The sequence below is a fragment of the Rhopalosiphum maidis genome, chromosome 3 (assembly GCF_003676215.2).
Source record: "Rhopalosiphum maidis isolate BTI-1 chromosome 3, ASM367621v3, whole genome shotgun sequence".
NCBI lineage: Eukaryota > Metazoa > Arthropoda > Insecta > Hemiptera > Aphididae > Rhopalosiphum > Rhopalosiphum maidis.
Window position 1 is genome coordinate 22749070 of NC_040879.1, and position 14335 is coordinate 22763404.

A 14335-nucleotide genomic window follows, 5' to 3' on the forward strand; every position below is an offset into this window, starting at 1 on the left:
ATACAACCATGGTAGATTATAATCACCGTGCATACAACCAAAAATTATAAAGGAGGATTCACTGTCATCGTGTCGTGTCATTAGATATTTCGAAAAAATATTTTAGTTTTAAATTCTTTTAAAGTAATCAAAGTAGTAAGAAAACGTATTTTCTGCCGCCTACTACGAACTCAGTCGACTAAAGGTATGGTTTCCAAGCTGCGACTAGTCGCTGCGGCCGGCCGCAACGACCAGACGCAACGATTGATCGTTGCGTGTTTATTGGTTTCCTACAATACGACTGAATGCTGCGGCTGGCATTTATTTTCAGTTTAGTTTAGCCCGATATTTCAATGTGCACACACGTATTTTTTTAAATTTGTCGTCACAAATCACGAAAAATGGAACAATTTATTATAAATAATAATAATATAATTATAAATTTATTAGAAGAGGAGGAAGAAGAAGAAATAATGTATACTTCAAATACACACTGCAGGAAGCCAATAAGTAATTTATTTAAAACAAGAGAAAAAGAAGGCTTCTTTAAAGTTTTAATAAATAGCCACTTAAGAGAAAATAAAAATAAATTTCGCGAATTTTTTCGGCTAAATTATGATCAGTTTAATTTTATATTAGCATTAGTAAAAGACGATATAACATTACCTGCATCAAACAGAATAAAAATTCCAATTTCGCCCGATGAGAAATTAGCTGTTACTTTAAGGTAAATACGTATTTTTTTTAAATGATAGGTAGCTAAACTAGAATTATGTCATAATTATTTAAATAATTATAATGAATAGATTAGTGGTGTTTCAAAAAAAATATCTTCAAGATCGTATCAAATTTTAATTTTTTTTTTTTGCTACATTCTGCAGATATCTTGCTACTGGGGAATCATTTCGGTCACTTTCTTTTGCGTTCAGAATTTCACACAGTTACATTAGTACTATCGTAAAAGATACACTTTCGACGTTAAAAAAACACCTTATGCCAATTTTTCTACCAGATTTGTCAACTATCGACTTAAATAAAAAAGCATCAGAGTTTTGGACTAAATGGAATTTTCCAAACTGCGTTCTAGCGATAGATGGAAAACACGTTCGAATTAGATGTCCAGAAAAAACAGGATCACTTTTTTTTAATTATAAAGATTACTTCTCTATTGTAATGTTAGCAATGGTCGATGCCAATTATACATTTATTGCTATTGATGTTGGTTCATTTGGCAGAGAAGGAGACAGTGGCATATTTTTAAAATCTGCTATGGGTCAAAAAATACTGGATGGTTCATTTGGTTTTCCTGGAAAAAAACAATTACCTGGATCTGATAAAGTATTACCTCACGTTATAGTTGGAGATGAAGCTTTTAGACTACACCCTAATATAATGAAACCATATACTCGACAATCTGCAAGACACGAAAAATCAAAAGCTGTTTTTAATTATAGATTGAGTCGTGCTAGGAGGGTGACGGAAAACGCATTTGGATTGTTAAGCCAGATATTCCGTGTATTTTATCAGCCCATTAACATTGATCCAATGACGTGTGATGATCTTATTGTAGTTGCTTGTTGTTTACATAATTTACTACGAGAAGCATATTTAGAAGAGAATGGACAAGCATTTTTTGAAGAGCGTAAGTCAAGTACAACACTCCAAATAAACAACCTAATACCAATAACAAGAGGCGGTGGTTTTACAAATGCAGAAGGGTTTTTAGTTCGAGATTCTTTTAAGGATTTTTTTAACAATGAAGGATCTGTGTCATGGCAGGAAGACAAATAATATAAAATGTGTAGTAACTATTTTAAATACTTATTTTGTATGTTTAATAGTTTTTTATGAACAATATGTGTAATTCCTTTAAATCTTTTTAAAACAACATAACAATTTAAAAATGTAAAACAAAAAATTATTAAAAATTATTATACTTTGAGTTTTAAACATAACATTTGTACTTTTGTTATACTAATATTAACAACAGAAAAGTTTAAAAATATCTTTAAAAAATCGAATACTTGTATTTTTGTTACAAAACAATATTAAAAATGTAAAATTATTATTGATTTGTAAAATTATTTTCGTATACAAATGGCGCAAATCCTTGTGAGTTTGATGACAAACTTTGACATGATGATGTAGAACTTGAATGTGCTATGTTGTAATCATATTCAGAAACAGTGGTTGTTGAAAATGCCCCCGGGGTAGGTATATGAGGATTAATCAAATACTTGTCTTCGAGTTCTGATATCGTTTTTAAAATTTGAAGTCTTGCCTCACTTATGCCTCTAGGAGGTAGTTTTTTCACCATAGCCGCAATACTTTGGAAAAATAAATCGGTTTCATCATTGTTAGTCACTTTATTTAAAATTGTTTCATTTTGTTTGTGTAAATTTTGAATAATAACAGTTCTTTCCGATTGGTGTTTTGAAAAATCTTTTTTGTTGTACTTCGATTTAAATTTTTTATTTGGTTTTTGAAATTCCTTAAAATTTGGCTCTTTAGTGGATTTTTCAGTAGTATTATCTTCATCGAATAACTCACTACTTTCTTCACTTAAGAAATCCATAAAAGAATCATTTGTATTAACATTTGTTGTTGTATCATTTGTCGTTGTATCACTCGCATTTATATTTGTTGTTGTACTGAAATATTAAATATATATTTAATAGCTATTGGTATATGTCTTATTTATTAATTCATAAATTCATTTTTAATTAATTTTAATATGATACATCAATTTTTAATTTTAGTCATTTTATTTAACAGTATTATATAAAGGTAAAAAGAAATAGTTTTAAATTGTTATTAAGTAGCGTTCTAGTATAAAACTTAGGTGATAGTATTTTAAGACTTTATGTGATATAATATAAACGAATGTTATCATTCCCAAGTATAATATGTTTGTTAATTTGAGTTAACAATTTAAAGTATTGTTTTTGGTATGAGTACTTACTTTCTTTCGTATTCTACGTTGTTCAAGAATGTCAAACTGTCAGCCAAAAACCATTTCTTTTTTGCTAATGCTGACGATCCAGTCCCGAGTTTTTTCTTATGTCTCATATACGTATCTCGTATGTTTCGCCAACGTTTTTTGCAATCTTCAGCTATAATACATAAGTGTTAATTGCTAAGTATTAATTGTAAATAAGTAATATTCATAAATCATAAGGAATGAAATATAACATTTATGCTTTAAAAACACTTTTGAAATGTGTATTTATGTATAGATATATTATATATTTATGATATATATATATGTACATATAATGTTGTAAGTATTTGATTGCTTCATTATTTTACGTACGTTAAAGTCTTAATTATTTCTTATTATTAATATTAATTTGTTTATTCTTATAATATGTTGTACTTACCACATTGCCCAACAACGGAAGAAATATTATTCCAAATTACATCTTTAAAATTGACATCTTTATGTTTCTCGTGCGAACTGTCATACAACACACGGTTTTTACTCACTTCTTCAACTAACAGTTCATCATCAGTTATAGCGAATAGACTTTTCGTTGTTTTCGACATTTTTCGATTGAATAAATTCCTTTATAAAAATATACAACAAATATGTTCAGAATAAAATCGCAGTGCGGCGCACGCATACACTGCTTCAAGTGCAGTACGATCGTTGAACGCAACGACTATTGTTGACACGCGCACGTCGATCGCACATTGGAAACCGCGATAAGGCATTTATTTATAAAGCAGTCAATTACGCAATCGTTGCGTCTGGTCGTTGCGGCCGACCGCAGCGACTAGTCGCAGCTTGGAAACCATACCTTAAGCTCAACGCCACTTTCTTTAAACGATATCGCCTTACCACAGTACACTACCACAAAGCCATATAACGCCACCACCAAGCGATCGATCTTACCACTACCTGCTGCCGCATTTCTCGCCACTGCTGGCTATCATTCACAATATCTAATAGCAATATAGCAGATTGAACCAACTATTGAATTGCTTGATTAATTTTGAAACCTAGAATCTAACATTTGATTCTAGTTTAGGTATTCAATATTAAAAATTAAATTCTATTGTATTTCCTATTTGTATTTCCGTTTTCTTCCACATCATTTTTGATTAAAATTATGTCTATTTTCCTCTAATATTTTAGCTAGTGTGTGTTGTAGTGTTGCGTTCCGAATTATAAAGATAGAATATGGCTAGGATCACATTTTGAACGTATCTGTTGATTAAATTCTGGTCGCTTAATTTCTAGGTATGTAATTACAAAAAGTAAAATAATTATTCATATTATGTCTAATTTTTATTTTTTTTTTAAGCAAGTGAACATTTGTTACTTAAATGTCCTATAATTATAAAAAAATATTATATTATATACTGTAGTGATTTTATTATATTTTATATTTTACATGTTGTATGGTTGCATTATCATCAACCCGTTAAAATTAATTATTATCTAATTTTTTATTACTATTTTATTTATTGATTGGTTGATGCATCTTTATCGACGTACGTATTTTTGTATTATATTTATTCTGTTTTTAGCCACCCTCCATGTTCGGTGCGTACGGTGTATTTTATATTATAATTTTATAATTATATATTATATTTAATTTTAATTTAACATTCTGACAACGAATGACGATTTTATTATTTCATTAATTGGAGAAAAATTAAAAGTGGAGGAAAAAGGTCAAGAATTATTTTTTATTTTTTTTGGAGGAAAATAGACAGTGGAGGAAAACGATATCTCGTTTTTGGAGAAAAATGGACCCGCCCCCTTGCCTCGAACCAATTGGAACGTAAAATTCAAAACCGAAACGCGAATTAAATTAGGTTAGCCGGTAGTAATGGTAATACTTATAGGTTAGTTTAGTTCGTTAGCTGTTATGTCGAGTATGTAGAAGAAACACGGTTGGACGTCGTATATGTATCGTTAAATAATTATTGGACATTAACGTTTATTTTGTTTACAACTAGAGATACTTCTTTTTTTAATCGGATGTGCTGATTTAAGCTGAAAATTAATTAATTTCAATTGATTCCTAATCGTGACTAGTGAAAATACAATAATTACGTCCATATTCTTGATGGATCCGTAAGTATCGATGGTCGACTATTGAGTGCTGTATGTTGTAATAATAAACGTGTTATACAGGTCCACAGTAAAAAAATGTAAAAACAATCCAACTAAAGACGATCCCAACACTATAACAATGCCCAGAGAAAAGAACAGTCAAACTTGCAATGATATTTGCCTAAACCAATTTTGGTCCAAAACAATTGAAGAAATTAAAAATATTGGAACAGTAAAAACCATTTCTTGTATAAACTAAACTTATAATTGTGATGGATTAGTTTTTTTTTTTTTTTTACAGATAAACTTTAAAACACAAGCATTTCCACTAAGCAGGATAAAAAGAGTGATGAAATTAGATGATAATGTGGATAGGGTCAATTTAGAATCTACAATAATACTTTCGAAAGCAGTAGAAATATTTACCAAGGAATTAAATCTTTTCGGGTGGATTCATGCCAAAAACCAACGGCGACGAACATTAATGAAAAATGATATTAGTATGGCAGTTTCCATGTATAATCAATTTGATTTTCTTACTGACATAGTGCCTAGAGTAGAAGCAACAAAAAAAAATAATAAAAGAGAAGTTAAGACTTCAAAAAATTCTAAACAAGTAATTATCACAACACCAACATTACATCTATCTTATATAAAATCAGATCTAAAATACTTTTTTATAATGCACTTCACTAATGATTTATTATAGTATAATAAATATTACCTTTCCATAAAATATTAATGCTAATAAATTTAAATTATGATTTAGCATGCTTATATTTTTTGTATTACATTTTCATTGATAAAGTATTTTAAAATCTGTTATTCAGTTAAATATTAATAAAGAAAATCAACTTGTCATTTAACTTAAAAAAAAAAATTGTATTTTGAAATTCTAGGTTCAGCATTATTTTAATAATGCTAAACAACTACTAAGAAATAATGCATCAGCGTCTAGTATTGGACAAATAATACAAACTGTACAACCAATAAACAATCAAGTAGTACCTTTAGACTATGGTATCCAAAATCAAGTAAGTATAGACTATATATTAGACTGTATTATAATCAACTATTATAAGTAGACGTAGACCAGATTTCTGTCCAATCGCATATTTTTATTACGTATTTTAAATTCTATAGAAACAATCTTCAAGAAAAAAAGTTTTATTTTGCACGTTCAGGTTATTTTTTACAAAAATGTACTAATTAGTACATTTTTACAAATATTTTTGCTCCATAATCTATTATAACATCTATCTACTTTATCATTACTATATTATGTTATTATATGAATTATTGGGTTTTTATATTATCTAATAATATAATTATATAATATCAATATAATACAATGTAATTGAGATAATGACGATACTATTACAATTATCAATTACATATACACATACACTATTACAGTCTAACCGCTGCAGCCGTAGTTAACTCGTGTTTTCACAATATAAGAAAATAGACAGAAGATATAATTTTACAGAAAAATATTTGGAAATTTACATAATAATAAATTTGTTTTTAATTGTATATTTTATATTAAATAAAATATATAATATAATATAATACTATAAAAATAATAGTAATAAAAATAAAATTTGAAGTAGGTTCTTGTAATGAAATTTTTTTTACAAAATTCCTAATAAAAATTTGTTTTTACACTATTTTGCACATTTCAGCATTTTAATTGCACGTTATTTAAGAGTTCGCTGCACGAAAATCTGTTCATTTATTACAAGTATAATAAAAAGAAACTGATATATTGATTAGATAATTAAAAATTGTCTTATAAGTATAATCTAAATTTTTTTAAGTTATACAAGTAACAAGTATACCTAAGTATTAAATATTTATATTCAGTCATTGAGTTATTAATAAATTAGTATATCTACTTTGTTTTTATGATAATATATATATTTTTTTTTACTCATAGATTTCAAGTATCACATCAAACATTTTTACAACAAGTACTTTAACAATTGCAATAGATGGTCAAATCAAACTTATACCGTTACAATGCAATATGCAGGTATTAAATAAAAATTCAAATTGTGTACTTCAATTAATAGATGTTGTTAATCATACTAAAGAAATAAAATCTTTACCTGTAAGAGTTGTGAACTATTAACTACATACTATCAACCTACCGAATTTTAGAGTTTTTAATGTTTAATTACAGCTACTTTACAGTTTAAATAATTCAAATCAATTATGTTTTCTATCTATGTTTGTACTAATTTATCTCTAAAATAAAAAAATAAAAATACGACCAAACACTCAAAACCAGGCCATATTTTGAGCGACTCACTAAGTTTTCTTCGGTAGCTTGCCAGACCAATCTGGCCCTGACTACATTTAAGTTTATAATTTAAAGTCATACTAAAAATGATACATAATATAAAATAATTATTATTTCAAGTAGTTAAAATTATGTATTGAAACTTTTAAAATAGTCTTAGGTATCTAAAGTTTTATTAAAGGAGTCTAGAAACAAATCATATGATTAGAATTTTAAAGTTTTTTTTTTTTTTAGATGTCGACTAACTTATATAATTTGCAAACACTTCAAATACAAAATAAAAATTCTCTTCAACCACAACAAATTCAAATGGTTTATTTGCAACCTCAAATCATACAAGTATGATGTATAAATTAATTTTATTTTTTATAATCAACTCACTATAATACATTTTTTTACAGATGACCTCACTAGCTAATGAATCTACACCAGCATACATATTTCAACCAAACAATTTCTTAGTTCTGAATAAATGATTGTAAATTAAGTTACTTATCTGTAACATAATATTAACTTACTAATATTATTATAAGAAACCTACATATGTATCACATTTCACTCATTTATGAATATTAAGATTACAGTATGAAAATTATTATCATCAATACCATTCAAGTTTGTTAAACATGTATTAAATTTATCAATATTTTGATGAAAAATTATTTTTAAGATAGGCATGTAATTTAGGTTATAAATTATTAAGCATTATTGTGTATAATAATTCATAATTCTTTATGTTATTGGCAATTATACAGAACTTCCCATTTTTCCCAGTTGAAGGATATATTTTTTGATTTATCGTTTTAATTAGATAACCATTCATGTGTATAAAATCTTCAATATATAATAAATTATTGAAATTATTTTTAATAATGTTTTTTTAATTATTTTGGTAAATAAATTGTAAATTATTTGCCATGATATAAGCAGTTAGTAATTATATTTAAATTGAACTTATATTTTATTTTTATAATAATGTAAAATGTAAATTATTAAGCAAATAACAAATATCAAAAGAAAAAAACTAAACTAGAACCAATATTCATTATTAGTATGTGCAGACAAAAATTTATAACCTTGTTACTACACGGAAAACAAAAAAAGAAATAATAAATTTTTACTATTATGAGTTAAACTCTATTGAATTTATCCAAGTTTCATTATGTATAGAACAGTAATGTAAGTTTCTATCATAAATGGTAAGTATAAAATACATAAAAATATTGATAATATCCAATAAACATAATTAGCTAATCTTTTAGAAAACTCAAAAATAAAAATATATCGTACGAGTTATGACAAATTTCAATAAAAATAAAGTTTGTACTATTAAAAATTATAGAATGTTCATACTGTTTATTTAATTACTTTTATTAATAAGAATTAAAAAAATATTGCTAATTAATGATAAATTGCCTTTACAGTTAGTTTGCTGAGAATAATATGTTTCTAGAAACATAACTCATAATCCAATCTGCAATACCAAAATAAAATGCAAGCTCATAAACAAAAAACACTGACAAAAGTTAAGATAAATTGACTAATTTTTTTTAGAAATATTTTGAAAATCATTAATGTCATGAACAAATTCTAGTGAACACTAATAATTTTTAATATACTCAAACAAATAATATATAAAGATGATAATTTACTTTTATAACAAAATATACATGACCAATTCTCAACATATTTAATAGTAATACTTTGAGTAGTTACATTTTTACTTTTGTTCTATGTATTATTTTATTAGGAATAGTTCACAATATATATTAGTACAAAAATAACACTTAACACTTATAATGATTACACTATGTCAATATATATAATTTTTAGTGAACTGCTACAAACACATTGAAAACAACTGTCAATATACAAATTATAAACTGACAGCCTTTAAAGAATTTTTATTCGTTTTAATATTATTTAATGATATATTTATATGTAATATTGCAGTTCAACAACAACTAAGTTAATAAAAACTAGAAATTGTAATTTAAATTAAAAACTATCCAACTGAGTAATCTAATCTGATAACAATGCAAAATCAATTACGATTGATTGTTACGATAGTAATACATTTAAAAAATAAACATCCAAACTATTGGAAGATTGATTATTTTATTATGATGTGTACCAATTAAAATCCATGTTATAATTAATTTCTTATTTTTTTTTAATTTTAAAATTGTTTTTTTTTTATTTTTATCAGGTATAACTACTAAATATAGATTTAACTGATTTAAGAAAGAATTTATGAATTCAATGAGTGGAGCTTAAATAAAACTATTGAAGCTAAGCCCCAACATTTTACCTATGTTAGCATTTAAATACTGTAATAACACTAATAGTACCTGTCTATAAGTACTTAGCCATGGTTAAATTATGTAGTAATATTTATTGTATGTACGGTAAATTATATTTCAATTACCAATAAAGAACGATGGAAGAGATATTAACCGAAGTGTAATTATTACTAGTTTTAAGTTCACTGTGAACTTATTTAAAAGTATTAACCCTATTTATTTCGTCATGATTCATTTAACAACAGTCGAACTTAATGATCAATAGTCGATAATATTTTTATAGTACAGTATGCAGTATCGTATATCCTTGGACCTGCCCAGTGGTGAATTTAGAGCCTGGAAAAGTGGGCAGTTGCTTAGAGCGAAAATTATTAGGGGCCGCAATTTTAGACCAATATTTTATTGAAAACACTTTGTTTTTTTTTAAATAATATAAGATAATTTTATGAATTAATCTTTAAAATTAAAGAAAACTACCTATCTATAATATATAATAATACATTTTCATATATCAAAGGTTAAATTAATTTTATAAATATTTATCAAGTGTTGGTTTTAATGTTTCTATTTAACGATTACTATCTATTATTATTGAAGACGAAAGAATATTATTTTTATTTATAAAGAAGTAAAATATTAAATCTAATTATTAACCAGAGCCACTGTGTTTATGTGGATATAACATACGTATTACGTATACAAAAATAAAACTTTTTTCTATCTGAAAGATAAAATTTTGTCAATTGTGATGATTGTTTTGATCACTTCGTGAATATGAAATGATTGAAAAAATAAGGAATATTACACAAATATATAATTTTATAATATATGCTATTTCAGAAATCAAAAACGTATCTTATGTTATGGAAAAAATGAATTATTTACAAGAAAATCTTTGTTTTTTTTTTTTTAATTCTGTTGAGTTCATTTTTAATTGAGGTGTTATTTCCTTGTTTCTAAAAATGAAACAAGTTTGATGTAGTACGTGTGTACGTTAGTATTTACTAATTTACTATTTACTATGTACAAATAGAAAATAAAATAATATACTCAGTAATTATACCAAATAAGTACTTAAAAATACGTTTTATTAATGGATAAATTTAATGGGACGGTAAAATAAAATTTGCTTTGGGGCGGTAATTGTGTAAATCCGTCTTTGGGCCCTCCATAGTAAAACTACGGGTGGATAAACCTATAACATACAACCAAAAATTATAAAGGAGGATTCACTGTCATCGTGTCGTGTCATTAGATATTTCGAAAAATTATTTTAGTTTTAAATTCTTAGAAAGTAATTAAAGTAGTAAGAAAACGTATTTTCTGGCGATCTACGCCACTTTCTCTCAACGATATCGCCTTACCACCGTATACTCCCACAAAGCCATATAACGCCACCGCCAAGCGATCGATCCCACCTTTACCTGTTGCCGCATTTCTCGCCACCGCTGGCTATCATTCACAATATCTAATAGCAATATAGCAGATTGAACCAACTATTGAATTGCTTGATTAATTTTGAAACCTAGAATATAATATTATGACACTATTCATGACTAGATTATATCATAGAGAAACAGAAACCTAATAAATTAAATTATGGTAATATTATGTGTATACATTTTTTAACCTAATGTATAAGGGAGGGAGGGTGTTTACAAAATTCCTTAATCACCCCGTGAAATTCGAATAATTCCTGGATATTTTAGATAAACTGTGAACGAAGTTAAAAATTTACCTCAAGACATGCAGCAGTCATTAAAATTAATTTCACTATTGCATTTACAACATGTAGAACACCCCCCTCCACCATTTAAATACAACACTGTAAAATATAATGATGTTGATTAAATTTTCTTTCAGAACTTTAACTGGTTATAAATTATCTTATGGTTAATTGACTATCAGTTAAAACTAACACTGAAAACCTGGCCCCAAGTATAATTTTTACTCCAATAACTATATTAGGCTTATATCAATATATATATATATATATTTAGGACAATAATTCATCACGGTTATTTCAACATGGCCATTAAATATTTTTAAATAATAAAATATATTTTTTATTTTAAGTACTTCAAATTCTAGAATTTATAAATAACTTAAGGAAAGAAAAAATATTTTGAAAATTATTTCGTAAGTTATTACTAAGGCTCGGGATTTCTAGGAGTTAATCATTAAATAATCATTAAAAACATAACTAAGTAATATAACAATTTGTTTCATAGCAATACGAGTTTATATTTAAAATGCATAGTTGCATATTTTGACCATTTTTCATTTTATAAGTACATATTTTACAATTATTTATATGAATGCGTAAGTTTTTAATTCCCAACTTAAGAAAATATCTAATAATTTAATAATGTAATGCTCAAGGTAATTAATAGTTAGTACTATATTTAAAATATTTAGTTATTTAAGTTGTTTTTAAAAAAAAAAATAAAAATATTTGTTATTAACTAAAACTTAATGTAAGATGAAAACAAATTTGAAAAAAAGAAAATAATATCTCAAATAATAAATCACATTTATCTATTTATGTATCATATCTACAAATATAATTATTTATTACAAATATACTTTTTTTAAATACATATTTTAATAGCATATTTAGTGATTCTTTAGGGCATAAATGTATGTATATTTTAAGATTTTTTAGGGCATGAAGTCCCTAGCCCTAGTTATTACACATTGTGCTAATTTAAAATGTCTTCAATAAATAGTTTTTGAAGTTTTTCAATAACCAAACAATATTATGCGTGAATTTTCGTAAAAATGTAGACTTCGCAACAGTGGCGTATATAGGGGGGTAGGGGTTGATTTTGATTCTATAATTAAATGGAATATAAGAATGGAAATTTTTTTTAAACCCTTTTTTTAACACACAAAAAAAATATTATTAGACTTACACTCGACATTTTTTTATGATTCTTGTAAGTAAACCTTATGTGAGCCTCGTATTGAATTTTCAAACCTTAGGTATAAGTATAAAAAATTGTATGCATTTTTAATAACCAACAAAATTATTTTCAAATTGTTGCAAATACTATAATAAGAACAAGATTAAACAATTTAACTAATTTAAAAACTAATCGTAAAAATAATTACGTTCGTGCAGTCGTACTGAGTGTCAACAATGACGGCCCAGTAAAGGAGAAATCATATTCGGTATCACAACGATCTTAACGTAATACTATAGTTAAAAAAAATTTAATATAATTGAAATGTTTATAATAAAAAACTGTTTTACATTGAAAAGAATTAAGATCAAAGCTACAGTTATTATAACTTAGAAGTTATAACTAAGAAATTAATGTTTTACAAATTTACAAAATTAAAAGAGGAACTTTAATACTTTAAATGTAAAATAATATCAATTAAAATTCTTCGATATCAGAACAAAAAAAGAAAGTATTCAAGCTTAAAAACATCAAAATAATGGATTTGGAAACAATATTTTTTATCGTATTAATGATATTTAAAAAGTAAAAAACGAAATTTCACTGTCAAAGTTCTCATTTTTATATTATGATAATCTCGTGCCTTCTCGATTTTTTCCCGTGTAAAACAGTTTTTACAGATGGAGTTAGACATGTATACCGTCCTCTTAAAATTAAAAATTACAAACAATTTGTTAGGTAATCGAACTTTATTTCATTTTATTATGTATATTATATAATATGATAATTGATAATAAATAATTTCAAAGATATTTAAACTATTTTTAAGTTAAACATACGACATACCACTTATGTACGGTAGGTACATACTACATTACTACATCTAGTACTGGTATTGATTTATAATAAATTAATTATTAATAACAAGAATACACAATGTATGTACCTATATATAATTGTAAATATATGTATAATTATACAAAATATGTGATGTATTTCGGAAAAATTAGTATAATAAGTACAAATTATAGAATTACTAATAAAAGATTAATAATTACTAATGGTGATTTCATTAGATATTTAAAATATTCTTAGAAATAGAGCTAAACTACTGTCTCTGCCGTCCGCTCAAATGTTTTTTGTGTAAGCAATGATTTATCATTAAATTCAAATTTAACACAACTATAATAGTGACCTACTTAATGACGACACCAACTATACAAAGTCACATCAATTTAATACAAGTGTTTGAATTTAAATTTTGACAAAATTTAAACTAAGAATAACGATTTTAGTTATTTTGTTGTAATTTCAAATTATTTTTTGTAGGAATTTAAAACTTTGATGTATATTATTCTATTATTAATTTACTGTATTTTATATGTATACAATACAATTTTTGAAACATTTCAATTAATTTTATGCTATTGGTGCTATTATCTATTCACATTTAAATATTTAATAAAATAAATGCAGGAATAAGTATCACAAAAGTTACTAGGGGGCCAATTTTTAGATCTTTAAAATCTAGGAGGCCGAAGTTTAAAAAAAAAAGGCATTAAATATAACTAATAATAATTAATATAATAAATGATTATATCTTATTAGTCATTAGCTATGTCACTATGGATATAATATAATGTTCACAATTTTGAATTTTATTTTATATACCTTACTTTCCCCCTTTTTCAGTATATAGTTAATTATTTTTGATTAGTTTGTTATAAAAAAATCTAATATACCTAATATTTTTTGTCATATCCACCTTGTGTTCATC

At 25.5% G+C, this 14335-nt stretch overlaps 3 protein-coding genes across 3 annotated transcripts; 2 read left to right on the plus strand and 1 right to left on the minus strand.

Moving 5' to 3' along the window:
• The first annotated feature begins 452 nt into the window (after positions 1 to 452).
• LOC113557837 (protein ANTAGONIST OF LIKE HETEROCHROMATIN PROTEIN 1-like) lies at positions 453 to 1770 on the plus strand. The gene is made up of 3 exons (XM_026963380.1): positions 453 to 489; positions 619 to 706; positions 861 to 1770. Exons 1-3 carry the CDS (start codon positions 453 to 455, stop codon positions 1768 to 1770), a joined length of 1035 nt encoding a protein of 344 aa, XP_026819181.1.
• Positions 1771 to 2044: 274 nt separating this feature from the next.
• Positions 2045 to 3525, minus strand: LOC113559163. Its single transcript, XM_026964789.1, has 3 exons — positions 3360 to 3525; positions 2942 to 3092; positions 2045 to 2630 (listed from the first exon to the last, which is right to left on the minus strand). The coding sequence occupies exons 1-3, from the start codon at positions 3523 to 3525 to the stop codon at positions 2045 to 2047; spliced, it is 903 nt and encodes a 300-aa protein (XP_026820590.1).
• Positions 3526 to 4734: 1209 nt separating this feature from the next.
• Positions 4735 to 7825, plus strand: LOC113557839 (nuclear transcription factor Y subunit gamma-like). The gene is made up of 8 exons (XM_026963381.1): positions 4735 to 4769; positions 5027 to 5065; positions 5126 to 5276; positions 5346 to 5660; positions 5944 to 6078; positions 6984 to 7079; positions 7584 to 7688; positions 7751 to 7825. The coding sequence occupies exons 1-8, from the start codon at positions 4735 to 4737 to the stop codon at positions 7823 to 7825; spliced, it is 951 nt and encodes a 316-aa protein (XP_026819182.1).
• Positions 7826 to 14335: the final 6510 nt, after the last annotated feature.

What these genes read in the sequence shown, in the direction of transcription:
- LOC113557837 (XM_026963380.1), top strand. Translation starts at nt 453, where the DNA reads ATGTATACTTCAAATACACACTGCAGGAAGCCAATAA. An exon ending in ACACTGCAGGAAGCCAATAA is followed by an intron (nt 490 to 618) that starts GTAATTTATTTA and finishes ATTTTATATTAG; the next exon opens with CATTAGTAAAAGACGATATA. An exon ending in AAATTAGCTGTTACTTTAAG is followed by an intron (nt 707 to 860) that starts GTAAATACGTAT and finishes TACATTCTGCAG; the next exon opens with ATATCTTGCTACTGGGGAAT.
- LOC113559163 (XM_026964789.1), bottom strand. Translation starts at nt 3,525, where the DNA reads ATGTCGAAAACAACGAAAAGTCTATTCGCTATAACTGATGATGAACTG. An exon ending in TTCCGTTGTTGGGCAATGTG is followed by an intron (nt 3,093 to 3,359) that starts GTAAGTACAACA and finishes TATGTATTATAG; the next exon opens with CTGAAGATTGCAAAAAACGT. An exon ending in AACGTAGAATACGAAAGAAA is followed by an intron (nt 2,631 to 2,941) that starts GTAAGTACTCAT and finishes TTAATATTTCAG; the next exon opens with TACAACAACAAATATAAATG.
- LOC113557839 (XM_026963381.1), top strand. Translation starts at nt 4,735, where the DNA reads ATGGACCCGCCCCCTTGCCTCGAACCAATTGGAAC. An exon ending in TGCCTCGAACCAATTGGAAC is followed by an intron (nt 4,770 to 5,026) that starts GTAAAATTCAAA and finishes AATCGTGACTAG; the next exon opens with TGAAAATACAATAATTACGT. An exon ending in CTTCAAAAAATTCTAAACAA is followed by an intron (nt 5,661 to 5,943) that starts GTAATTATCACA and finishes TTGAAATTCTAG; the next exon opens with GTTCAGCATTATTTTAATAA.